Source organism: Lepisma saccharinum, chromosome 1 (genome assembly GCF_977018435.1).
Source record: "Lepisma saccharinum chromosome 1, izLepSacc3.1, whole genome shotgun sequence".
Classification (NCBI taxonomy): domain Eukaryota; kingdom Metazoa; phylum Arthropoda; class Insecta; order Zygentoma; family Lepismatidae; genus Lepisma; species Lepisma saccharinum.
Genome location: NC_139229.1, coordinates 110,764,902 through 110,790,693, shown reverse-complemented (window position 1 = coordinate 110,790,693; position 25,792 = coordinate 110,764,902). Strand labels below are relative to the sequence as shown.

At 36.3% G+C, this 25,792-nt stretch overlaps 1 protein-coding gene across 6 annotated transcripts in view; it reads right to left on the bottom strand.

Moving 5' to 3' along the window:
• Positions 1 to 25,792, bottom strand: part of Sbf (SET domain binding factor) — a 104,683-nt gene that overhangs the window by 39,750 nt on the left and 39,141 nt on the right. For 3 of the 6 annotated variants that reach the window (XM_083136116.1, XM_083136119.1, XM_083136123.1), the window contains 8 exons: positions 25,118 to 25,313; positions 23,434 to 23,567; positions 22,969 to 23,144; positions 13,074 to 13,264; positions 4,796 to 4,897; positions 3,189 to 3,396; positions 1,836 to 2,029; positions 811 to 1,042 (listed from right to left, as the gene is read on the bottom strand). In XM_083136116.1, the coding sequence (XP_082992242.1) occupies positions 811 to 1,042; positions 1,836 to 2,029; positions 3,189 to 3,396; positions 4,796 to 4,897; positions 13,074 to 13,264; positions 22,969 to 23,144; positions 23,434 to 23,567; positions 25,118 to 25,313 (1,433 nt within the window). The remainder of the gene's footprint in view (positions 1 to 810; positions 1,043 to 1,835; positions 2,030 to 3,188; positions 3,397 to 4,795; positions 4,898 to 13,073; positions 13,265 to 22,968; positions 23,145 to 23,433; positions 23,568 to 25,117; positions 25,314 to 25,792) is intronic. The other 3 variants (XM_083136135.1, XM_083136130.1, XM_083136142.1) reach the window with 1 other exon arrangement.

Sequence of the window (25,792 nt, the reverse complement as noted above, 5' to 3'; positions counted from 1 at the left end):
GACCCTGATGAAGCCATAATTTCACTTCCGTTTCAATGAGTTATTGTAAATGAACTGTGCATTATAAACTATTTCCAATGGCTACTTCAATTTTTTAAGATGCAGTAGGAACGGTTCTGCTCAGCATCTGATATAAATGCACAACTACAACTGAATAAAAGATTATAGTTCCATTAAGGTCAATATACAGTGGGACCAAGAAAGTTAAATTTATTATGTGGGAAAATGTCAAATCAGGTTGATGCATTTTACCTACAATCTGCCTCTACAATTACAGTGGAACCTCAATTTTATGTTTCGCAGGGTACAAAGCTTAAAAAACAAAATATGGGAAAATGTAAAATCGAGGAAAATTTTATAACATTTTGCTATGGTGGGATTGAATGTATAATGTGAGAAAATGTAAAATCCGGGAACGTAAAATCGAGGTTTCACTGTATTAAATTTTCAATTTTCTTACTTTCTAGTACTTTACTTCAAAGTAGGACTAAAACTAAGCGACATACACGAAAATAAAGACAGAAAGGAGAAAAGGAAAGAAGAAAGAACTAATAGGTTGCGAAAAGAAAGAACAAGAAAAGTGGACATGGATAGAAAAATCGAAACTTTCTTTCTCATTAGCAGCAACTATTTTACAAACACACACACATTAACATAGTCTTTCCTTCTTTTGATTATTTGTAAAATCATGCAACATATATGCAAGGAGAATACAGTAAAAAATTAGTGCTGGTTAGGGTTCTCGTGGTGTGATATTTTTTTCCAAAGCACTCTTGAATTCTGATTGAGGAGTTCAATATCTGTACTGACCTCAAAGTGCCCACAGCCTTGTTGAATGGATTGGTACGACGAGACACCTCCGGAGTTAGAGTGCCTCCGCCATGGTCCTCTGCAGCCAAAAGAAGAGAATCTATGCTAAGACTACTATCTGACATACCCCACGCTGATCCTTGCCTCAATACAGCTAACGGTGTAGCCGTTACAATCGCAGACAGGTATTTCTCTTGTTCCACACTCGATGTGGTTTCTGAGGTGGTTGACACTGTGACAGGAAAATATAACATAATTATGCACTTCAGAAGGTGTCTTGATAACAAAATAAATTGTGTAATACAATATAAATGCAATATTGGAATTTTAAAGTTTCAATATGTCAATACAATCTCAATGTCTATGTTTGTTTTTTGTCTACATTCAATTGCTATAAAAACTAAATATCATGTTGATGGAGCAACAGACAATTAAAAATTATAATGAGTGCATCAGCACTGAGGCTATTTTCACCCACTGAGTGGCACTCAGTACACAGTACATGATAACAGACATCCCCACTGGGAGATTAAAGTGGCTGTGGTTCCAGGTACCACAAACTTGTTTACTGGCAAGAAAGTACTTTCCAGGGTATATAACATAGAAGAGAGAATGACAATAGGTCAACTGTTACACTCCTTAATATGATGTACCACTCACGCAGTAAGAAGTGCCTTATAGCAGTGACACGTCACCACAATGAATATGAAAAACTCTTAAACAACTGTTGCTTTTCATAATCGAAATGAATGTAACACAAAATGGTACATTAGTGTACAACATTAGTACTTTTAATAACAATTCAAAATAAGAAATGATAAAACAAATATGTTCAGGAAAAGAAAGACAGTTTTCAATCCAATATGGATTGATTGGCTGAGTACTTAGGTTGGTTATTTTTATTTACATGTGCATGTGAAAATTTTATTATAGTAATTTAATTTTTCATTTTCCTATACAAGATCAGTATGCCAGTTTTCTGTCAATAGGTATACATTAAATCAGAAGAAATTAAAGTAACAAACCTGTGGACGTCGGATGTCCCTTGAGCATCCCGATAACACCTTTCCCATGGAAGCCTGCTCCCCTCAGCAGAAGAGCTCTCGTTCGAGGATGTTTCCATGTGATTGCGGGAATTCGACAGTGTCGGTAACATCTACAGAAACGCCTAATGCTATCATCACTAACAGAAGAAGGCACCACAAGAAGAGCAGGATAACTGAAAAAATAAAATCAACATGATTGTACAAGTATTATAATTTCAGCTTTTCAAAGGCAAACATGTGATAATTCTTACTGATTGAACTCCTTGCGTGTTACAATAACTAACTCTTTTACTTCAGTGCAAAAAAAGTAGCAAAGTTTTGGATTTACTTATGAAGTTTTATCAGGCATTTTATATCTTAAGTAAAGCTGAAACATTGTTAGATGTTGGATAAAAGCCTTCATGATTGTTTTACTGTATTGAAATAAAAGAAGGCATTTAGTCATTATACTACAGCGTGTCTACCAAAATAACAAATCCAAAATTCTTGACTTTTTCTTGGCCGTTTTTCCCTTTCTCCTAGCATTTATTTAATCGCTCCCTACTTAGGAGTAGTTGCAAAATTAATAACATTTATATTTCTATTCATTGAATTGAACTGAATTGTTGCTTTAAATCCACTTTATGGACAGAAAGGCTAATCGGGACTGAACCTACAGTTTAAAGTGAGATCCGATCCACTGCGCCATGTGCCTCCACCGGGTAGCAAACCTGGGACCTTTTATTCAATAAAAAACCTACCACAAGGCCGCTTAAGATGAAAACTGAAGCTGTACTTTGACAAGAGTTTTAGACTTGCTTTAATTATTAATGCATGAAAAAATTAAGGCTTCAGACTTCATCCTGGATGAGGAATGACCACATTACTTTATTTAATATTTTAACAAAACTTCAAACATACAAGATGTTATTCTTAAGAAACAAAGTGTACAAATCCCAACTATAATTCAAAACAGTTTTAGATTTCCAAATATGAAATTTTAACAAATTTCAATAAACTGTAAAAAATTAGCATATATTCTTTACCAAAAGCATAATTTCCTTACTTTTGTTCAACTTTTTTAAACTATCTCTTGATTTCTTAACTTTTCTGATATTCTTGACTGGTAGACACCCTATTATTACAATAATAGAGGAATGTATCATAGTCTGTTTTAAAAACATTAAAAAAAAAAAAAAAAAAGATGAACAGCAACATTAATGAATTATATACATACAAGATCGCTACTATCACGTTACAAAATATTTTGAGAATTTACGTTTAAGAATATAATGACTCATCTAGAGTTAACGACAAATATCATGAAATAATTACTACAATTTATTTACTTACCTTCTACATATCAAATAACCACTATTAACTGTTGTTATCCGAAAAGGTTCATTTCTCTGCCTAGAATTTGAATTTGAGCTTCCAGTGCACAGACCTAGCCTGTACCAATCACGCACATAGTTTCTTTCAGACAACCTTTCCAATGTCTTGGCATCAGTAGGTGTCTGTGGCAAGAGGCCGGAACCAGGAAGATCGAATTCATCCAAAACTGTAAGAGAAATGACATTCTTGTCACAAATGTACCCATCCACACACATGTATATATAATTTATGCCGCATGTACAAAAAAAATTATGCATGCTGAAAAAGGAATTAAGCTGTTAAATATGAGATTCAAATGAAACAAAAGAAATATATAACTACACGAGATGTCAGATTTAAACTACTTTCCTTTTTCTTTTTTTTTTTTTTAAAGGAGTGCCAGATAGTGCAAGTAGCATTCAACCTTCCCTTAAATGAATCCTTTTGCACTAATGGCTGAAGCACGGTACCGATCATGCTCCCTCCATTTTCAGCAGTGACAAGATAAGTACACAACCTTACATCCACACCTCATATGTACATTTATGGCACACCATTATGTACCATTTTTCACTTTGACCAACCTCAGTGGCGGAGTGGTTACCACAGCAAGCTACGGTGCCAGGGATACTGTGTTACATCCTAGCTTGGACATGGATGTTCTTTGTGAGTATTCCTTCATCAATTTAATCTTATCATCAATCATCTTTGTCATCACTGGGATTGTCAAAAGTGACAGAAAAGGGACACTAATTCTTCACCATGGAGCCAGCCCCATGGCGGAGTGATTAGCACATTGCGCTACGATGCCAGGGGTTCCAGGTTCGAATCCTGGCCTGGGCATGGATGTTTGTAAAATAAAGCAAATCAATCAATCTTCACCATAGCTTTTCTTGTTGAATACTATCTCTACTCTTACCCCTGCATTCCTTACTCCTCCCTCCTTTTCAGAATAAAATGTTCATGGCAACCATGGGCTGATATAACATTTTTGCTAATTTATATGAAATTTATCTACTGATCTGATATTAAATTGCACATTTTCCATGAATAATTTCTTGTGAAATCAGATGACGACAATACATTTCTACATATTTATAGATTTACTTTACAAAACCTGAGCATATGAATTATTATTTGTGTAAACATAAAGATTTAAAAAATGACAGAATTATGGAATATGTTTCTGACTATTTTTGGAATTATTGGATCAGTAAATTAGCAATTTTACCTATTAATCAGTTCCATCCCTAGCTTTCTCAAATCTACAAATGAACTAATTAATAAAATATATATTTAATGTCACATGCACGATATCAACAGTACTGCAAATTACAAGAAAATATTTTGCATGCACTTTTCAAAACAGTCTCAAATACTTTGGCACCATCTAGCAGAACAAAATGAAAACCAAAAGAAATTAAACATATTAATATTTAATAAGACTTCAATAAGACTTCTGATCATGTTCTACTGACTATAAAAAGTTAACTATGTAACAAACTGGATGTGCTATGCCTAATATGCTAAATGAGAAGGTACGAAGATGGTTCATACACGAGCTTAAAAAATCAATTTTTGCTTACATGACCGTTTTTCTGCAGTGACAACCTTAAGGATGGATGACAGAGAGGTTTTCTTTGGAAGAGGTGGAATGACATCACGGCAAACACAAGGAAAATTCAAGACTAGGAAAGAGGAGACATAGCTTCGTGCTAATTAAATCTTGAATGTTCATGTGCATTAACTGAACTTAAGTCAATAAAATAAAACAAACAAAAAAATATACATTAAAAAAAAAATCACATGGAATATTTTCTGTAGAGTAGAATGGAATGAACATTACATTAGGGATTGACAAATATTAAATTTTAAACTGGTGCTGCTAAACAATGATAACATTTACTGATACTGACAATCCACACTCTACAGGCCAAATATCAACTATTGATATCAGCAAAGTTTATATCACATTTTCCTGCTTAGTATAATGGTTGCTGGAATGTTAACTGAATCCCATGCAGAATGTAATCATTGGAGGTAGGAAATTATAAGTTTGAAGAGACTCAACAGCTTCGTCTATTGGGGATCTTTGGTAGCAAATATAAATGATACCACCTCTGAAATCAGAAAACACATACTAGCAGCCATAAATCCTATTTTGGGCTAAAGGAGTGTCTCAAATCTTATCATTTTACTTATAGTATGAAAATAACATTATATAAGACACTAATTCACTCTGTCTCATCGTATGCTGCAGAGACATGGACTATGTCAACAAGCGGATGAAACATGCTGAACATCTTTGAGAGAAAAATATTGCATAGGATATTTGGCCATACAGGGTGGGAAGCGGTGGAGAGCAAGGCATAATGTAGAACTGTATAGCCTTTATAGTCATAGATATTGTAAAATATGTAAAAATATTAAGGTAAAAATGGGCAGGGCATGTTAGGAGGATGGCAGAAGATGAGATTCCAAGGAAAGTACTTGATGGTAGCCCAGGAGGAAGGTGAGGAATAAGAAGACTAGATGGGAGGACAATGTAGGAAGGGATGCCCGTACAGCTGGAGTAAGAAATTGGAGAGGAATGTCTATCGATCGAGACCATTGGCGAAGATTTCTTGTCGTGGCCAAGACCCACCCCAGGCTGTAGAGCCGAGTGAGTGAGTGACTGTAATGGTCGGAGACATTAAATTTTCACGATGAACAAAGAAATAAAATGTGAAAATCCAGTGTAATTTTTAGGACCGTGCAAATACTGGTATCCCACGTCATGAAATATGCATGAATTTTATTCACAACATAATGTGAAATGTCTGTTTTTCGTGAAGTTTCACAGCTCTTCGTGAAATATACCAAATTAGATCAGAAATACACAAAACATTGCAATCAAGGCTGCATGTTTGTGTTGTAGGTTCGTAACAGAAAATATGAATGTCGAGTAGAATTTCCTTCCCTACCTCTCTAATCTTGATCACTGCCTCTTAAATCGAACTGGCAAGAGCTGCAGCATGATATCAGACCCTTTCTGCATTCCATTTGCTGTGCTTCGCTGCGCTCAAGCTTGTAGCACAACAATATAAGATGAAAGCAGAATGAATTGGCACAGAATGCTTACCAAAACACAGATTTCCTTGCATACTTAAATTCATTCAAACTATCTGCATACCCAATATACAGCCATTTATGTATGGTCCTTTTTTCCACCCCTGATGATATGTTTTCTCATGGTTTATGTCAATTTTTCTTTACTACAAATCTGTGTCCCTACACCTTGTCTTTGTGTCAACAGTCTACTTTGATTTCCTGATATTCTATGTTGACCCATCATTATGGAAATGAATTAGAGGCGCAACTTTAAAAGAAGAAATGGTGGGCACCAGTCTAGAAGATCAACTTTAACAGAGATGGGACTCGATATGATGATCATGTATCATACAAGAATAAAAAGCTGACAAGTTTATATTGTCAGTTTATTATATTGAATTTGAATGACACCACAAGAAAATGTTCTTTGATAGCATTTTCAATATTATTCCTGTTTTATTCTCTGCCCTATGTGTGAAATGTAAAATGACACACCCATTCTATGTAGCAGCTAATGGAAAATAATGGATTGCAGAAAAACATACATGTTAAGTTATAAATTCCATTATCACACATAATCATTAAATAATCACATTTTTTCTCATACGTGCAACCCAACAAAGCAAAATCAGTGCTTATCACACACACACACAAACTGAACAAGAAATATCAAAATAACACAAAATCACATTTTGAAATACACATTTCATGGCTTACTGTTTTCTCCTTTGAAGCATTAAAAGAAAAGATATAATGCATATTTATATGTTACGAACAACATGAAATTTAAACTGTAAATAATGCTTACAGTACATTAGGTATTACGTATTAACCCTTAGTACGCCGCACGGTCTGACGAAAGTAAGCCCAGTGTCGCCGAGGCTTTGAGCGGGAAATTTGAATTCGTATACATAATGGAGAAAAATCGTAACAACTCTGGCACTATGGGACCAATCTACTTCGGATAACTTTTGTTTTGCAGGCAATACATCGGTGCATGCAACCATGTAAAATTTGGATGCCCCAACCGTGGGGGGGTTACGGGCGGGGGCTGCATCCCCCGAATTTCAATGAAAAAAATAATAATTGGAGTTTGCCCCCTCTTCTCCAGCTACTTTGGGGAGAAAACCGGAACTTTTGCTTTTTTGTAAAAGAATGGACCTTCCGCAACAGAATGAAACTTGATTCATGTTCGTGGGTGCAATACAATTTGAATAATAAGGCAAAACGTAAAACTCTAGCGAATTTTAGCCAATTTGCATATTATTCATAAAATTGTTATAACTGACACTATGGGACCAATCTACTTCGGATAACTTTTGTTTTGCAGGCAGAACATCAGTGCATGCAACCATGTAAAATTTGGATGCCCCAACTGCGGGGGGCTTACGGGCGGGGGCTGCATCCCCCCAATTTCAATGAAAAAATCATAAAAATATGGAGTTTGCCCCCTCTTCTCCAGCTATTTTGGGGAGAAAACCGGAACTTTTGCTTTTTTTTAAAAGAATGAACCTTCCACAACAGAATGAAACTTGATTCATGTTCGTGGGTGCAATACAATTTGAATAATAAGGCAAAACGTAAAACTCTAGCGAATTTTAGCCAATTTGCATATTATTCATAAAATTGTTATAATTGACACAATGGGACCAATCTACTTCGGATAACTTTTGTTTTGCAGGCAGAACATCAGTGCATGCAACCATGTAAAATTTGGATGCCCCAACCGTGGGGGGGGGGGTTACGGGCAGGGGCTGCATCCCCCCAATTTCAATGAAAAAATCATAAAAATGTGGAGTTTGCCCCCTCTTCTCCAGCTGCTTTGGGGAGAAAACCCGAACTTTTGCTTTTTTCGTTCGCACTTGCATCTTGTGTAGCTACTGTGAATCTATTTCTCCCTTTTGACTCGGCTCTTTGTGGAAATATGTCCGGAAGGAAACGTTTGTGCGTTAGGGAAATCGATGAGCTGTTATATGATACGAAGTGTTTATGGTGAGGCGTTTGTTAGTCCTAACAGAGGAGGGACGGAGCCTTTGCAATCCTTTCTTTTGTCTATACTTCTGGATAGACGCACGCTTTAGACTCATGCTTTTGGCCTCTGGCTATCGTCAAGCTTCATTGCATTTCTAACATAGAGGCGACAGAAAGCTGACGATGCCAAACCTCATCCAATCCCCTCTCTCCTTCCCCTACCCCCTAATCCCCGCCACTACTTCAGCTCGATCATCAGGTCTAAACACAAAGAAAAATGTGTGCCTTATCAGTACTAAATCACAGCGTTGGAAGCTTGGAGGAAAACAGCATCGTAAATACCAAGCATTTATTGTGTCTGTCAACTGAAGAGCGAACACGTGTTTGGGTGAGCCCAAACACGTGACATATTCCGAGAAAGGAGGGGGTGGGGGGATTTGGAATTTTCGAAACATGATTGAAAAACATGTTTCCGAACGAACTGTCAGTGTTTCAACCTCAATATACATATATAAGTGTGGCAAACCCTCGATAATTGTATCTAAAGCTGTTTGTAACATGTGTTACAGCGGCTACAAGGGACATACTTTTTTTGTAACATATGTGTTACGGCGGCAAACTAAGGGTTAATACATTTTGATAAGTCAAATACGTATCTCAATCATGAGAACATACACAATATGTGTACAATTTATTATGATACTTTCATTTATTAAATGCACTTTACTATTGTTGCAATTTAATTTAGAAAGTTAATTAATCAAAACATGGCTAGAAATGCATCCAAGGAAAAGGAGGGGCAGTTTCTTTGTTAAAAGAGATTTTTATGTCTGTCATGAAATAATTGACTATGCATTTCCACATTTAGAGTCTATTCTCATCTTCCCCTGCACACTGAAACATGCTATTTAAGCACGTAGGGCCATGATCCTATCCATCTCTGGCTGCCTTTACCCCCAATTCCCCCCTTTCAGGTACCCAATTTATTAGAGGCTAGGCAAACCAGAGTCACGTTATGCAGGGACAAGGCTGAAAAATTTCTCACCTGAGAACATATACACTGGGGATCAAATCTGGGTCTCAGTAAATATAAAATACTTATGCAATATATTTTTCACATGGTCAGTGACCTTATTTAATTGTAATCAGTGGGAGAACACAGTATGTGTTTTACAGTTTGACAATGAATGTACGAGGGTCATTTGAAAAGTTCTAACAATGACAAAGAAAAAACACAATTACCTGTTGAATTTGGTTATATTTTTCTACATAGTTTTCCTTGAGAGCAATACATTTCATACAGCAGTGTTCCAGTGACATAACTCCATCACGAAATGCAGATTCCTCAAGACTTGCAAAATAGTCCTCCACAGTTGCTTTCACATCTTCATCTGATGAAAATCGCTTTCCAGCCAGGATTTTTTTTAAGCTGTGGAAAGAGATGAAAGTCTGAGGGTGCCAGGTCAGGCGAATAAGGGGTGTGTGGTAGCAAATCATACTTCAATTCGTCGATTTTTGCCATTGCAACAACACATGTGTGTGGGCGGTCATTGTCCTGAGGCATGGTGATTTTCATCTTCAATCCTGGTCTTTTTGCACGAATATTTGTATCCAGTTGATCGAGAAGGTTAGCATAGTACTGTCTATTGACGGTGAATCCAGTTGGGAGACAATCTATCAACAGGATGCCCTTTGCATCGCAAAAAATCAACGCCATGATTTTTCCCGCGGATTTGACCTTCGCCTTTTTTGGTGGTGGTGAATCATGATGCTTTCACTGTTTTGATTGTTCTTTGTTTCTGTCGTGTGGCAGTTTATCCACGTTTATGAATCTGCGCACAAAATCTGTTGTGTTCTTCTTAAAATGGGACAGTCATTCATTGGACACACATCCCCATTCACTTTTGATCGACTGTCAACAGACGCGGCACCCATCTTACAGACATTATTCTCATCCCCAATTCTTCCGTCAAAATACGAAACACCTATTCACTTGAAATGCGTATATTTTCAGCAATTTCACGCACCTTCAGACGATGGTCATCCAACACCATATCAGGGAGCTTTTCAATCATTTCTGCTGTCGTTGCTGACTTTGGCCTTATGCTGCGTTCTAAGCTCTCACAGCCATATTTAAACTCAGTAATCCATTATCACAGTGGTAAATTAAGGAGTAGAGACCTCTAAAGTGTCCTTCATATCGGCATTAATTTCTGTCGCCTTCGTTTCCTTTTTCACGAAGTATTTATCACTGCACAATGCCCAATCTTCTCCATTTTTGCACTACACTCACACCTTCTCTGCTGTTCCTGGCTCTCGACACAAAATAAATGAAGGCATTCGGACAATACTGTGCACATTCCCTTAAAGAGTGGGGTACTCCACTGGCATGCATCATTCCGAACTACTGTGGACACCTGACAGTCATTCTTAGAACTTTTCAAACGACCCTCGTATGTACCATATCATTACCATCACAGTTACTCTGGATGCAATCCATTCATACAAATCCCTAAGTGCAGTTACATTAGCAATGATTACACAGCTGTGTATTATAAGGGCAAAAATTCATCCACCATGAATTTCTATGGGTACATACACATATTTTTTGTAAATAAATTTTAAAAAATGCAAAATTTTGGTTCAAGGAAATCTGAATTTGGTACATAAAAATCACATTTTGATATTAATACGAGTATGGTGAATAAAATCCTTAATTTGATCTTTACACTTCACAGTAATTACACATACCATTAGGCATTTATTATTCCTTTTTGAAAAAGTATATTCTTCATCCCACATTTTGTTGCAGAATTAATCAGTGTATTGGGCATCTGCATGGAAATGTTTGTGTTGACAAACATATAACTTTCATGCTGAAGACTTAATTCAGAAAGTTTCAAGACATAATGTGATGGGGAAAATGCAATCTGCACCCTTTGAAATTCCCTGAATTAATTGTGCATGTCTCTACCTATGAGTAATTCCTCCGTAATATGCTGTTCATTTTTCATTAATTCAATGGCTGGAACCTCACAAGAGGACAATTGAATGGGTGAGAGAAAGGTAAAGATTCCACATTTTGAGATAGCCATTTTATTACTTAAGCTAAACCGCATCAACTGACACAGAGAAAGCAAACATTCTCCCTCTCGGCTCGTAGTAGTAGTCAGTAGGAAATATCATTGAGGGAAAGAAGGAAACATTCCTGGAATATTTGCCTTTTAGCTTTCAGCACTGAAAAGATGCAGCCAACAATTGCAGTAAAAAGTGTTGAAAATCAACAAATAATCAACTTTAAGCAATGGTGGCCTATGCTGTTTAAGTAGAGTACTAAAAGCTTTCAAAGCAAAGAAGTGTTTCAAATTAGCAAGTACAGGCATCTCATATAAAAAGAAGAAAAAGGATATGTGACAGCACACGAGTTTATAGACTACTCTAGAAGTATTCAAACTCTACAAAGACGGTGAGATTGTGCTTGCTACTACTAATGCTTGTAGTGGGACAGTTTCAATAAACAGTAACAATTTTAAAAAAAATTGACGACGTGGCTAAAATTGTGCATTAAGTACCAGACGACTGCAAAGAGTTGTGACACCATTTCATCATGGCCTTCATCCATGCAGTCTGCATGTGATGAAAATTCTGATAGTGACTGTGCAGAGAACACTGTTCAAAGTAATGTTCATGTTGCACGTTCACCCGTATTTGAAGAAAATTTATTATTGAGAATTGTTAATGTAAACCTTTTATTTGGCCAGAACACTTATCTTACATTCATGATGATGATGATGATGAGTTGTCTGCCAGAAGGCAGGTCTTTTGACCGGAAGGTCGCTGGGCAAGGTGAACCCATGGTGGTTTGCCATTGCCTTCCATGGGATGAGGATGAAATGACATTTAATAACAACCATGCACGAGCAAGATTCGAACCCGGGGCCCCTAGTGTCGCAGCACGATGTGCTAACCACTCAGCCATGGGGTCCGGCCTTGCATTCATAGTAATGTTATATCAACTAAAAACTGGGCTGTAATATTTAAAAACTGCATTTATTTCTTGCTACGTTCAAGTGAGAACCAAAATGAAAACATTCCACGATGTTTTTATAACTGTGTCTATTTACATTATGAACAATTTACAAAAAGTATTGCTTTAGAATAATTGTCAGAGCTTTGTATTATAATTCCACAATAGAAAGTTTTTTAATTAATACAGTGTTTTGAGCCCCAGAACTATTTTGTTGATTTCCCAAAAATTACACTTTATGGAATCTGTTCCTTCTTTCTCTCACCCATTCAATTAACCTTGCCCCACAATGAAGCTACAGAGAAGACAGACAGTGGGAATATGATATACAACAAATCATAAACTATACTGCTAAGAAAGTATTACATACATCCATTATTCTTTCTCGTGGACTCTTAGTCATGAGCAATGGTATCCACACAAGATTTTTCATTGACTGAAATGAAAATTCTAGATGCATCACCACTTAGGCTATTTGCTTCCCATCACATAATAAGGGGGCCAAGCCTCTAACCAAAGCTAAAATGAACCCATCTCTGAGGACTAATATCTCCTTATCCAGGGTAAAGGATGAGGCTGTTAAGGTCCACTCAGTACATGAAAGGACAAACACAGGACAACACAACCTAACAGAGGATTATACTAACTGTAGGTCCACATGTTAGAGAGCCTTGTTAGTCCGCAATATGCAGTCCAGGTTGTACTACTGGCTTATGTGATATATATTCACAATCTGTTACCACCATTTCTAAACATAACAAACTGTATGTACTCACTTGAAATATCATCATCCTGCCCATAGTCTCCAGGATCTGTTGCTGGAAGGCTCATGCGACCAGGTGATGTCAGGTACTTGTTATTGTTATTCGTCATATTTGGCAACACATACTTCTGACGTTTTGAAGATGGCTTTGGCTTGAAGCCAGCTTTCCTAGCAGTTTTCAGAAGGGTTTTCTTTGCAAATCCTCTGAAGAAACAAAATAATATAATATAAACATAAGATAATGGTGTTACTTGGGAAACACTACAAAACGGAGAAAATACTTTTCCAGTGATCAATTTTTACTTTCATCACGACTGACATGGATTTTTTTCCAAGTATGTAACCTGAATAAAACACTATTTTTTTTTTAAACAACATTTAGTATTCTGACTATGGTTTGACAACAAAAAAGAAAGTAGTGATGTAAAGGTGATACAGTGGAACCTCGATTTTACGTTTTTCAGGGGGCCAAGTTGAAAGAACTTAAAATGCGGGAAAATGTAAAATCCTGGAACATTTTCCTCTACTGGGACCATGAACATTGTATAACGGTACCATAATGAGTACCATTATAATATAAAAATAAAATAATTCTATCAGTTGAAATCTATGATTTGAGTTCGTATTTGGTGGTTTATATTTGCCCAAAATTAAATTTACATCACTTTGGCTTTGTTCTAATTGAAGTACATATCTAAACTTCAAGCATTTAAAATATTTTTATAACTTAGCGATGTAATTTGGTTTGTGATGGATCAGGAATGTACTTACCGTAGATTGCCAATTTATGCAAAATCGCACATAAGTTTGGTTTCAACAGGTTTTACTTGATCATTCATAAGTATATGGGTACGAACATTTATTTCTTATGTATTAACAACACATACAAACCATTTGAAATAAGTTTTGGTGGAATTTCGACAATAAAATTAAGATTTGTTGCAATAAGCGTCTTGAAGAGTAATCCTAAAGTTATAAAGTTGTGAAACATAGCCAACTCTCATAGAGGGAAAAAATCTAAAATGTGCGTAAAAAACCTTTTTCCCACAAAAATTGTAAAATCTATTTACCTTTGATAATTAGAAAAGATACGAAAACACGTAATAGAGTATTGTAATATCTTTTTTATTGTACCAACTTTGTTTTTACAATCATTTTCATGTATTTACAATGTACAATTGTATGATTATTACTTAAAAAATATCAGTTTATATTCTGTGCATATGGTTGTAACAGTGTGAGTTTGGATACACAGCATCATCTATAAGATCGCGGACTCAGAGAATGGAGTCGTTAAATTTTACAGAGACTTAAATTGGGTCTATTTTCTATACGATAACAAGATTTATCCGTAAAATGTGATAATCCTGTTACAAAAAGCATCGTATTTGTTTTTCGATCTTGAAAAAGGCTGTGATGAGCCGTTAAAGTTCCAAGGACATTGAAATAGTGACCCGTCGGAAAAACGAAAATTGGTCCCCATCTTTTCTTCATGAGAAGGATTCAGATAAGTATTCTCGAATTGCATATAGCCATGAAAATGCAAGATATAAGCGTATAACACGGACAATCATTTTTTATTTTAAAATTGACGTATTCACAGAACTTTGTAATAACATGTGGTGAATTTCTCTTGCTTCTAACTTGTAAAAAGTGAAACGAGTTATCTCGCATAAATTGACGTAATGTGAAAGATATTACTGGTCATCAGAATATGAAAGGCTATCCGGTTTAATGCGGAAAAGAACAGGATTAAAATGCAAAAGTGTGATATTGAAAGGGCAAAGTCCTAATTTATGATTATATAATCATTGAAGATGGCAAAAATTTATGTTATTTTGAATGTTCTCATGTCGATAAATATAATGGCTTAGAGGAAAAATCCATATTCAATCTGCATAAGTTTGAAGATTATATGAATAAGGCTGATTCGCTTACAAACGAGCAAAAAACTTTGTTCATAGAGTTACTACTCCAATATCAAGAAATATTTTCTAATAAGCCTGGTTTGTGTAACGATTACGTTCACAAAATGGTTTTGGATACAGATCTACATATAGTAGGCAAAAATTATCCTATACCTTTTGCTTATAGAGATCAGGTACGTGAACAAATAAAAATCATGCTTGATTGGGATGTTATTGAGTTGTCTAATTCAGAATATCTGTCTCCACTTTTAGTAGTTCCTAAATCTGGAGGGGGTATCCGCTTATGTGTTGACCTCAAACGAGTGAACCAACATGTTAAGCTTATTCAAGTGCATCCCATAAAAATACAAGATTTATTAGTAGAATTCCAAAATTGTAAATACAGTACTTCACTTCAGTGGATCTATTGAATGCTTTTTGGCAAATTAATCTACATCCTGACAGCAGAAAGTATACTGCGTTTATGTTTGAGGGTATCTTGTATCATTTTAAAAGGGTTGTATTTGGTTCAGTAAATGGTACAGCTGTATTTGTGGATGCGTTAAATCGTGTGCTTAAGAGATTTCGTGGTAGTTTATGTCGATGACATTATCATAAAATCTCAAGATTTTGCATCTCATATAATGCATGTAAGAACAGTTCTTCAAAAATTGAAACAGGCAGGCATGACACTGAAGCTTGAAAAATGTGAGTTTTGTAGATCAGAAATTAAATTTTTGAGTCACATTACTACTTCACAGGGATATAAGAAAGATCCCAAGTATGTAGATTCCATTGTCAATTTGCCCGTGCCCAATTCGGTTAAGCAACTGCAAAAGATCCTAGGTTGTTTTAATTAGTTGAGCAAATACATAAAAAATTATGCCATCATAGCACAACCTACCTATATATGACTTGTTGAAGGCTAGTAAGAAATGGCAATGGAATGACAAAGCTTCTACAGCTTTTAAAATACTAAAATATAAAGTCAGTGAACAAGTACTTTTAGCTTTTCCTAATTTTTTACACACTTTTTATGTTCAAACCGACGCATCAATAATAGGTGTTGCAGGATACTGCTATCAGCTGATTGATGGTAATATTAGACCTCTAGGGTTCGTGAGCAGATTGCTCAGAAATTATGAAAAATCATACACATCCACAGAATTAGAGGTTTTAGCCATATTGTTTACTATTGATAAGTTCTGTTCACTGTTAAAAGGCAGACATTTCATTATCATAACTGACCACAAGACACTTACCTGGTTAGAAACGGTGCACACATGGAATGCACGTTTAACTAGTTGGTTTGTGCAATTACAACAGTATTCCTTCCAAGTTCAATACTGTAAAGGGTCAGAAAATACAATTGCTGATCTTCTAAGTAGATCATTTTCGATGCAAGAAGACCTGTTATATCATGTAAATTCTTTGCAGTTTAAGGAAATCATAGAACCTTTCACTAATATAGATGATTTGATTATAATAGCCCAAGAAAAGGATGAAGAATTGAAGGAGATTAAGCAATATATTTTGCACTCTTCAATTCTTAATGATAATCCAAGAAGTAGGACTTGGAATGAACGTTATCTTCTAAGGGACAATATTTTGTGTGCTAGGGACTTTCATAACGTTCAAAAAATTAGAATTTGTGTTCCAATTACATTAGTACGCTCAATTTTGAATAAATTTCATGACTTATCGGGACACTTTGGTGCTAGTCGTACGCTTTCTCAAATATATAGATACTTCCAATGGAAAGGTATGAAGAAGGATGTACAACAATATGTAGCAGACTGTGATTTATGCGTTCGTACTAAACCGAACAGGCACCCGTCTAAACATTTAGCCAAAGTACACATTAAAGACAAGCCTGGGAAAATATTGTTCATTGATTTACAAGGTCGTGAGTTCGGTCCTCACCCGGGGCACCAGTATGATCGACGGAACGACTTTCTTTCCTCGGCAAACTGACATCGTCGTGATCATTTTTTCAAAGGTATTAATGAAAATTGATTCTTATTTTATGTCATACGTTATAAGAAGTACTATATGTATTTAGATACTGACCCAATAGTGATTTTAACTTTCAAGTAATAAATAAAATTACCAGGAATCAATAGCTAAAGAACAATGTATTAAAAGAAAATTAACAACATCGAAGCATGCATTTTACATATTATTCAGTATACATATACATATGTATATATGTATATGTATACTGAATATATATACACGGAAGCAGTTATTGAAGGTGGTTCCGTGTTGCCATCATCCACCTTTTACCACCCCGCTCTGACACATCTTTCCGCAGGCGATGGGAAAGGGCCTATATAGCAGGCATGCACGCTACTATACCCTCCGGACTCAACCTAGCCAACCAGTAACTCTTTCCTCTCCTCCCCGAAACTACCCACCCACCTTACAGTAAACACTGGCTAAAGTATTTCGTGTTTCCTTTCAACTGTTTCTGGCAACACTGACCGTAGAGACGCTACGGTCGGTATTCTGTGCCTCTACTCAAAGTGTCGTCGATCTTTTATCTACCTTCTTGAAAATGCGACTCAGATCGCGAAATATTGAATTATTTCTATTCGTGTGGTAAGTGTTTACTGTCCTTCATTATTTGTATTTATCCGCCCTTCGGGCACCATTTCTGACCCTATTCCTGTCTGTCTGTCTGTCTCTGTGTGTGTGTGTGTGTGTGTGTGTGTGTGTGTGTGTGTGTGTGTGTGTGTGTGTGTGTGTGTGTGTGTGTGTGTGTGTGTGTGTGTGTGTGTGTGTGTGTGTGTGTGTGTGTGTGTGTGTGTGTGTGTGTGTGTGTGTGTGTGTGTGTGTGTGTGTGTGTGTGTGTGTGTGTGTGTGTGTGTGTGTGTGTGTGTGTGTGTGTGTGTGTGTGTGTGTGTGTGTGTGTGTGTGTGTGTGTGTGTGTGTGTGTGTGTGTGTGTGTGTGTGTGTGTGTGTGTGTGTGTGTGTGTGTGTGTGTGTGTGTGTGTGTGTGTGTGTGTGTGTGTGTGTGTGTGTGTGTGTGTGTGTGTGTGTGTGTGTGTGTGTGTGTGTGTGTGTGTGTGTGTGTGTGTGTGTGTGTGTGTGTGTGTGTGTGTGTGTGTGTGTGTGTGTGTGTGTGTGTGTGTGTGTGTGTGTGTGTGTGTGTGTGTGTGTGTGTGTGTGTGTGTGTGTGTGTGTGTGTGTGTGTGTGTGTGTATTACTTGTTTGTTTGTTAGTGAGGATGTGTTTTACAACTTCTTAGTGAATAGTTCCAATAGTGTATGCAGTTGTAAAAATACTATTGGTGTAAACTGCAATCTGCATGTCATAACAACTGTACTAAATTTTTCTATCTCTTCAAAAAAGCTATTTCATTTAAAAGAATACGTCGTGATGGGTTTTTTGGCTCTTGCAATGATCTTTCCAGGTAGCTTTCAAATAACTAAAAGGTGTACAAGACGAGAGTACACATCACTTAGAACAACAATAATAAATAAAAATCTATGCTGCTTGGTATCGAGACACAATACTCGGATGTCTTTGATCTTTGTCAGTAGTGGCTGCATTCTCATATGCGACAATGACCCATTCAGAGCATTACGATAAACAAAATTTGCGAAACAAAAGGCAGGGACCCGGCAAAAGGGAATCAGAATTGACGCTCTCATAACTTCACAAAAGTCCTCATGCTTTTTTAGTTTAGATGTAGCTACTACGAACTATACACTCACTTTGCGAGGACTATTGTATAGTCAACGTGCTTTTTATGAAGCTGTGTGTAATTGTTAATTGTGTAATTATTATAAGTGATGTCTTCCAAAAACCTTTCTGGGGCTCAAAACAGGAAAATAAAGAAGATAAGAGAGAAAGAGGACATTAGAAGTGCAACGATTTTATCGAAGTTTTTCAAAAAAAATGTTGAATCCACAGACGCTAACGAAGATTCTTCAGCGCCGGATATAGAATCCACACGACTGTGAAGAGTCAACCAGCAACTAGGTGGTCTTCAAAAGCAAACGCAGTACAATATCTCAGTACCCAATTTCCGGATGTCTGTGCAGCTTTGGAGGAATTATGTGACCTCTCAAAAGAGTCACCCGAAAGAGTACACAGTGCCAAATGCAAGCAACACAGCCTTAAGAAGTCTAACTTTCTTGTGTTCTTATTCTGCTGGGCTGATATCCTTCGAGCTATTAACGACGTTAACCTACGGCTACAAGAAAAGTCTGTTACAGTAGATATAGGTATTAGTCACTTACAGGAACTGCAAATCTTTCTGTCTGCCAATCGTGAAACAATTGTGACAAACGCTTTTGAGAAAAGCACACAGATCTGTGATGATATGAACATTGCAAGTAGAGAACAGCGTCCCAAAAAGAAAACAAGTTTTTCAATGAAGTTGCAGAAGATGAAAGTGTAGCCATAAATGAAGAACAAAAAATTAGGAAGAGCTTATTTTGTACTTTGGATTCAATTTTGTCACAAATAGGCAATAGATTCAAGCTAATGAAAGGAGTTTTGGAGGATTCTTTCGTAATTATTCCAAGCAATATGGCATTTATGTCAGAAGAAAAGTTCAGAAAGGGAGTCTTTGATCTGGCTTTATTATACCCCGAGGATATCAACGGAAGTGAGTTACTTCATGAACTGTTGTTCTTTAAACATCATGTGCAAGCATTTTTTAAAGACTTTCATTTGGAAGGCTTGTCAGAATTGTCACCACATGCTCCTCTCTCATTCATTCATAAAATATCATGTATTGAGTTGTACCCAAATTTTGTCTGTGCATTGAAACTATTTTTAACTCTATCTTCCTCTATTGCATCTTGTGAAAGGAGTTTTAGTAAGCTAAAGCTTATAAAGAATTACTTGCGTTCTTCCTTGAGTCAAGAAAAGCTGACTAACCTGACTATTTTGTCTGTTGGGAAGTACAGAGTTCAATCACTTGTGTTCGATGATGTTATTAATGACTTTGCTGCTCGAAAGGCAAGAGTGAAACTGTAGCTAGTATGTTTGCACAGGAGAATTGTCAAATAAGCATGTACTGATTGTAGTTCTTAATACGTTTTTGTTTTTATTGTTGTTGATTTCAGATCATCAGTATAACATTTTCAGTGTAAATAGGTTTTACTTTATAAACATTACATTACTACTGAATGATTTTAGCTAGTTTGTACAATGACTTTGCAGGGTATTTGAAAGGGTTTCATGTATTTTAAAAAACATTATATTAATGATCTTTCTTAAGAGATTCTTCTGCTACGTAAGAAATATACACGAGGTGTGGCTAGAAAAAAACTGGACTGTTGCTACAGAATCTTTTATTGTATATTTTGTACAATACGAACATTATCCCCTTCAAAGAACCCCCTGCACTATCGATACACCGCTCCATATGAATCTTCCATTGCTATGACCTCCGTCGCTTTTGTTTTTACAGATTCTACGGTTGTAAATCTGGTAAAAAAAAGTTACACGGAGTGATATCCGGCGAATAGGGTGGATGTTCTAACACTGTGATCCCATGCATGGCCAAAAAAGCCTTGACTGACAATGGCGTGTGGACAGGAGTATTGTCCTGATGAAGAATCCATTACTTGCTTTTCCACAAATCAGGTCATCATCTTCTTACTCGCTCACGAAGGGTTGTCAGCACCATAATTTAATAATGTTGGTTGTTTTGCAATAGCTCGAATACTCAAGCGACGATCTATTCGAATCAATTCACCGACATTTGCAATGTTTGATTCCATTTTTGACGTGCAAGGCAATCCAGGATGCGAGTCGTCCGTGATCACTTCTCGTCCCTCTTTAAACCTTTGAAACCACTCAAACACTTGCATGCATGATAAACACTCATCTCCGTATACTTCCTTCAACAAACCATAAGTTTCTGTGGCAGATTTTCCGAGTTTCATAAGAAACTTCAAATTGATTAGCTGTTCCACTTTCACACTTAACATTTTTTCAATGGAGCACACACATACGGTTCACTTTGTCCACAAGCTACAGCAGAACTGAGCACCGCGCACCCTGGAAAATCACACAGTGGATAGGCATGATATCATGTTATACACTCATGCACTGCTTGACCTTGAGGCGCTTGTCGTTTGTCGACAGCAACATCAATCCGGTTTTTTTCTAGCCACTATTCATATGGCAATATATACATATATATTTTTTTGCATGGATTAGTTTCATTTCTAGGATTTTTTATCATCGCACACCGAGAGGTCAATAATGATCCTTGATTCAGAAGAATACGTGTATACGTACAAACAACTCGGTAGTTGTAATTGCTACAATTACGTACAATTGCTACAATTATTAGCATAAATGAAACGTCAATTTGAATGAACGACATTATTTAAGTAAGGCACAAGAACAAATGCTTCTACTCCTCCATTAAAAAAAACAATGGTAGAAGTTCAACAAGGCAAGTGTAGGGGGGCACCGAAATTTATTCTTGTCCCGGGTGCAGAAATCTCTAGCTACAGCTCTGCGTACACCCATGTATAACAATATACAGCATGGTGATAACACAATAAAGTGGGTAATTCACCACTTGAGGTATAGTAGGCACAAAACAATTAAATCCTGGTGAAATGTTGGAATGCAATATGTCTCATTCATTGAGGCAACATAGAATCAGATACAACACTATTTATTTTAATCTTCCCAAAGTCTGGAAATCATGATTTGGTGCATTTAACTTACTGTACATAAGGAGGAAAAATAACCACTGCCACGATCACTGTTAAATCAATGCAGTGTGCCTCAAAACTTAATGGTAAAATTCCTCTTGCACTGGACATTGCATAGTGCTACCTTGTGGGGAATTAGCTGTCCAAGTATTTATAACAACGCCTGTTAATATAGTGGGACCTCGATTTTATGTTCCCAGTTTTTACATTTTCCTGCATTATACCTAGGTACATTTAATCCTGAAGGTCGCAACACAGCAAAAGGTCGTAAGATTTTCCTCGAATTTACATTTTCCCAAATTTTAAGTTCTTTCAGCATGGTCACATGAAAAACATAAAATCGAGGTTCCACTGTATATTCTGATAACATGATCTATTTATTGTCAATTGTTACAACTATAATTTTACACTACAAAAAAAATGAGATGAAAAATGAATGGGATTACTTCTTCCTGATAATAGTGGAACCTTAAGTTTACATTCCCTGATTTTATATTTTTTCACATTACGTCCAATTGTCTTTGTCCCAAAGTGTTAGAAAATTTCCTTGGATTTTACTTTTCTACATTTCACTCATAATTGGGAAATTATTCATTGATTTGCTTTATTTTACTTTGTTTTTTGTGCCACTTTTGGCTAATTTGAAGATGGGGATGAGTGATGATATGATGAAATTGATGAATGGACACTCACAAATATCCATGCCCAGGCCAGGATTCGAACCCAGGACCCCTGGATTCGTAGCGCGATGTGCTAACCACTTCGCCACAGGGGCTGGCTAATTGGGAAATGAGAGACGCAGTAGTAGATACATAAATTTTCCGCGAAACTGTTTTATTTGTAGTTCTATTAATTTTAGTGACCACCGCCACCATCCTCGTTAGAACTTGTTGCACTGAAATTAATAGAACTACAAATAAAACAGTTTCGTGGAAAAAGTTAGTACTAATTTCTTGGTATTTTTTTTCTACATTTTAATAAGTTCTTGGTATTTTTTTCTACATTTTAATAAGTTTTCCATCATGGTCACCTGAAACTCATAATTGAAGCTCCACTGCATTTAAACCTGCAATCTACCAACTGAGGAAGAAGTAATCCCATTCAATTTTCTTGATCTCATATTTTGTAGTATAAAATGAAAGTTGTAACAATTGACAATAAATAGGGCATGTTACCAGAATAAATAAACAAAAGCTACTATACTACTGTCTCCTCTCAAATGTCCAATTAACGTAGCACAATACCCTCCACCAGACCAATTTTAGGTGTATTTTGCTATCTACATTATATGTTAGACAATACTACTTACTTCAGTGTGGCATTTTTCTCCTTCCCTTTGTGTAGTGGTGTTTGAGTGACTATAATTTGACCGGTGAAGGCAAAATGGTGAAAGACATGTGAAGGATGCTGGATGCGGTGGATCATTTTCCTAAAAGTCTCTATGCTTTCTGATGTCACCTCTTCATCGAATGCTAATTTTATTAGCTAGAAAATAAATAAAATGACATACAATAAACTTCATGCAAGTCTCAAAATTCAATGTTCCCGCAGCTATTGGCTTACCCAAGGGGGCTGTAAACAAATGCTCAATGATGTATAATTACAGACTCTTCATTAATATCATTTTACACTACTGGTCAATAATGCCAGTTTCTCCCTTTCCCTGTATTGCAAACACATATGTATGTACGGTACATTCTAAGTTTCAGAATGTTTCTGGATTCTAAATTGAAATACTACTTATTACTGCTAGGCCGATAAAAGACAAGCTCACCTGAAATGTGCATGACCTAAGCTGAAGCCCTTCCTGCAGCCACTGATCAAGGTGTGCCAAGTACTGGACTGTTACTCGCTTCTCCTTTGTTAGGGAGGTCACAGGAAATGCTCGAACAACCAGTTGTTCACATGCTGTAAAAACAATTATTATACTTAATGTTCAGAAATTACAAAAACTGCAACTATTAACAACACTACTGTTAGTAGCTAGTTTTCACATTTTCCAAAAGTTTCAAGCTACATGTGTTTTAACCAGTACAAGTGTACAATATTATTATCTCAATACCAACAAAAATCTCTGCAGGTACCCAAAGATTATACTACTAAATTTAATCCAGAAGCCATGGTGCACAGAATGGTGATGCAAGAGGTGGCACCTGGGCATTTTGGATCTACAACTTTTTCTTTTTTTCATTCCTGATGCACCTACTTTTCCCACGCTGTCAAACAGAATGATGTAGTGGAAATGATTCTTCGAGATTTAGAATGCATACAGTGGAATGAAAATGTAAGGTGCTGAAAAGTCTATTTCTCTTTATATAGCACAAGGAAAAGAGAACAGAAAAGCTTCATGGAAAAATCACATCTGATTCTACATTCTGCCAATGAAAATCATGTATTAAATGTAAAATTGGGGAACGTAAAATCGGGGTTGCACTGTAATACATTGCTATATTAGTCCAACTACCATGTGACAACTAATTCCCAAGACAATCTATGTGAAAAGAAAATGGCACTTCAGCACAAAATGTTATGTGAAGAGTGCACAATGAGTGGAAAGGACCCAAGAAAAAAGGGACAGAAAATTCTTCTACTCATGGTTCCAGAAATAGAATGTGCGTCACAGAGGTGATAAGGGCAATAGTGAAAGGTGCTAAAGAAGAGTGGGCTCGTGTGTGTGCACTGTGCATGCATGCCTCCTCGATGGCATAGTGCTAAAGTCATTGCCTTGTAATCAAGGGGTTCCGGGGTTTGATACCCAGTGGAGGAACATTACACAGTGGTTCAGATCCTACTTTAAACTGCAGGTCCAGTCCCGGTTAGCCTATCTGTGCACAAAGTTGACTTAAAACAACAATTCAATCAATCTAGTGTGTGTGCAATGATTGATATCACTTTGACTTGGCATTGGCTCCAATCCAGCCAAGTACCACCTCTCGAGGGTTAATAAATTTGTGTTTTGTCACAAGATTAAAATTAATTGGAGCGACAATTGTTGCAACAGAAACTAAATTCTGTTCTCTATGGTCATTGAGTAATCTATTCAATTTTTCACACACTGTAGGCCACCATATGAATTTTTTCGATTTATACCTCACTTACTATGAGGAAGCCTTGTGTATCCAGCTTACTTCAGTTGACTGGACATACACAGTTAAGAAGTGTCTTTATAATGAGTACCAAGAGGATTACATGAAAGACAAAAATAAAACGAATTCACTCACTACACACTAGCTGGCAACATTCCAACTTTTCTCACTGAGCTTTCATTCAAATTTTGTGAGATGAAACCCATGTTAAGAACTGAAGGGATGTGAAAATAACTATTGCCTACTTATAATTTATTTGTGATTAATTTCGGAAAAAAATAGATAAATGAATTGCTTACAATTTAGAAACACAATAACGAAAACAGATGCCTCAACGTCTTGAAGCAAATGTTGCAGAACAAAAATACTTACCAAATGGATCACAAGGAGTGCCTTTGAAAACTATTCTATAATTGGTTAGGAAAATAGCTCCTTCGGCTGGCAGAAGAGCTGGTCCTCCTATGATGCCACCTGTGCCTTCTTCCCTTCCGTCAGGTAACAAGTACACCCTCAGTCCTTCCATCACAGACTCCTCGCCAGGTAGCATATTGGGGGTTAAGATCTTAGGCTAAGGAAAAAGAAATGCAAATATTTCCTTTCAATATTGAACACAGTTAATTGAAAAATAATTAAACTGTTTGTAATTTAAGAGTATGTTAACTTTTATAACATCTGAAGAAGAAAAATGTTACTGGAGAAAGAGAGATTAATTTTGTTAAATTTGTAATTTTGGCAGTACATAATCCAAACAAATTTCTTTTCTGACCAAAGGCAGTCATTATTTATGTAAAACACACTTTTCAACCCTATATCAGGATCATCTTCAGACTAACCAAACATGTAGTGTTTTTTATATAAATGAAGACTACCTTGGACAGCATCTTCAGTATTAATAATAATAATAATAACAGTAATTTTATTTTATTTTCCTCTATTTATCTAGTTTTTCACGAGCAAAATTTTATTAAATAGTGTTAATTTCAACTATCTGGTTTTGGAACTATGAAAGAAACACAGATTCTAAAAAAAAAATATATATATATTCTC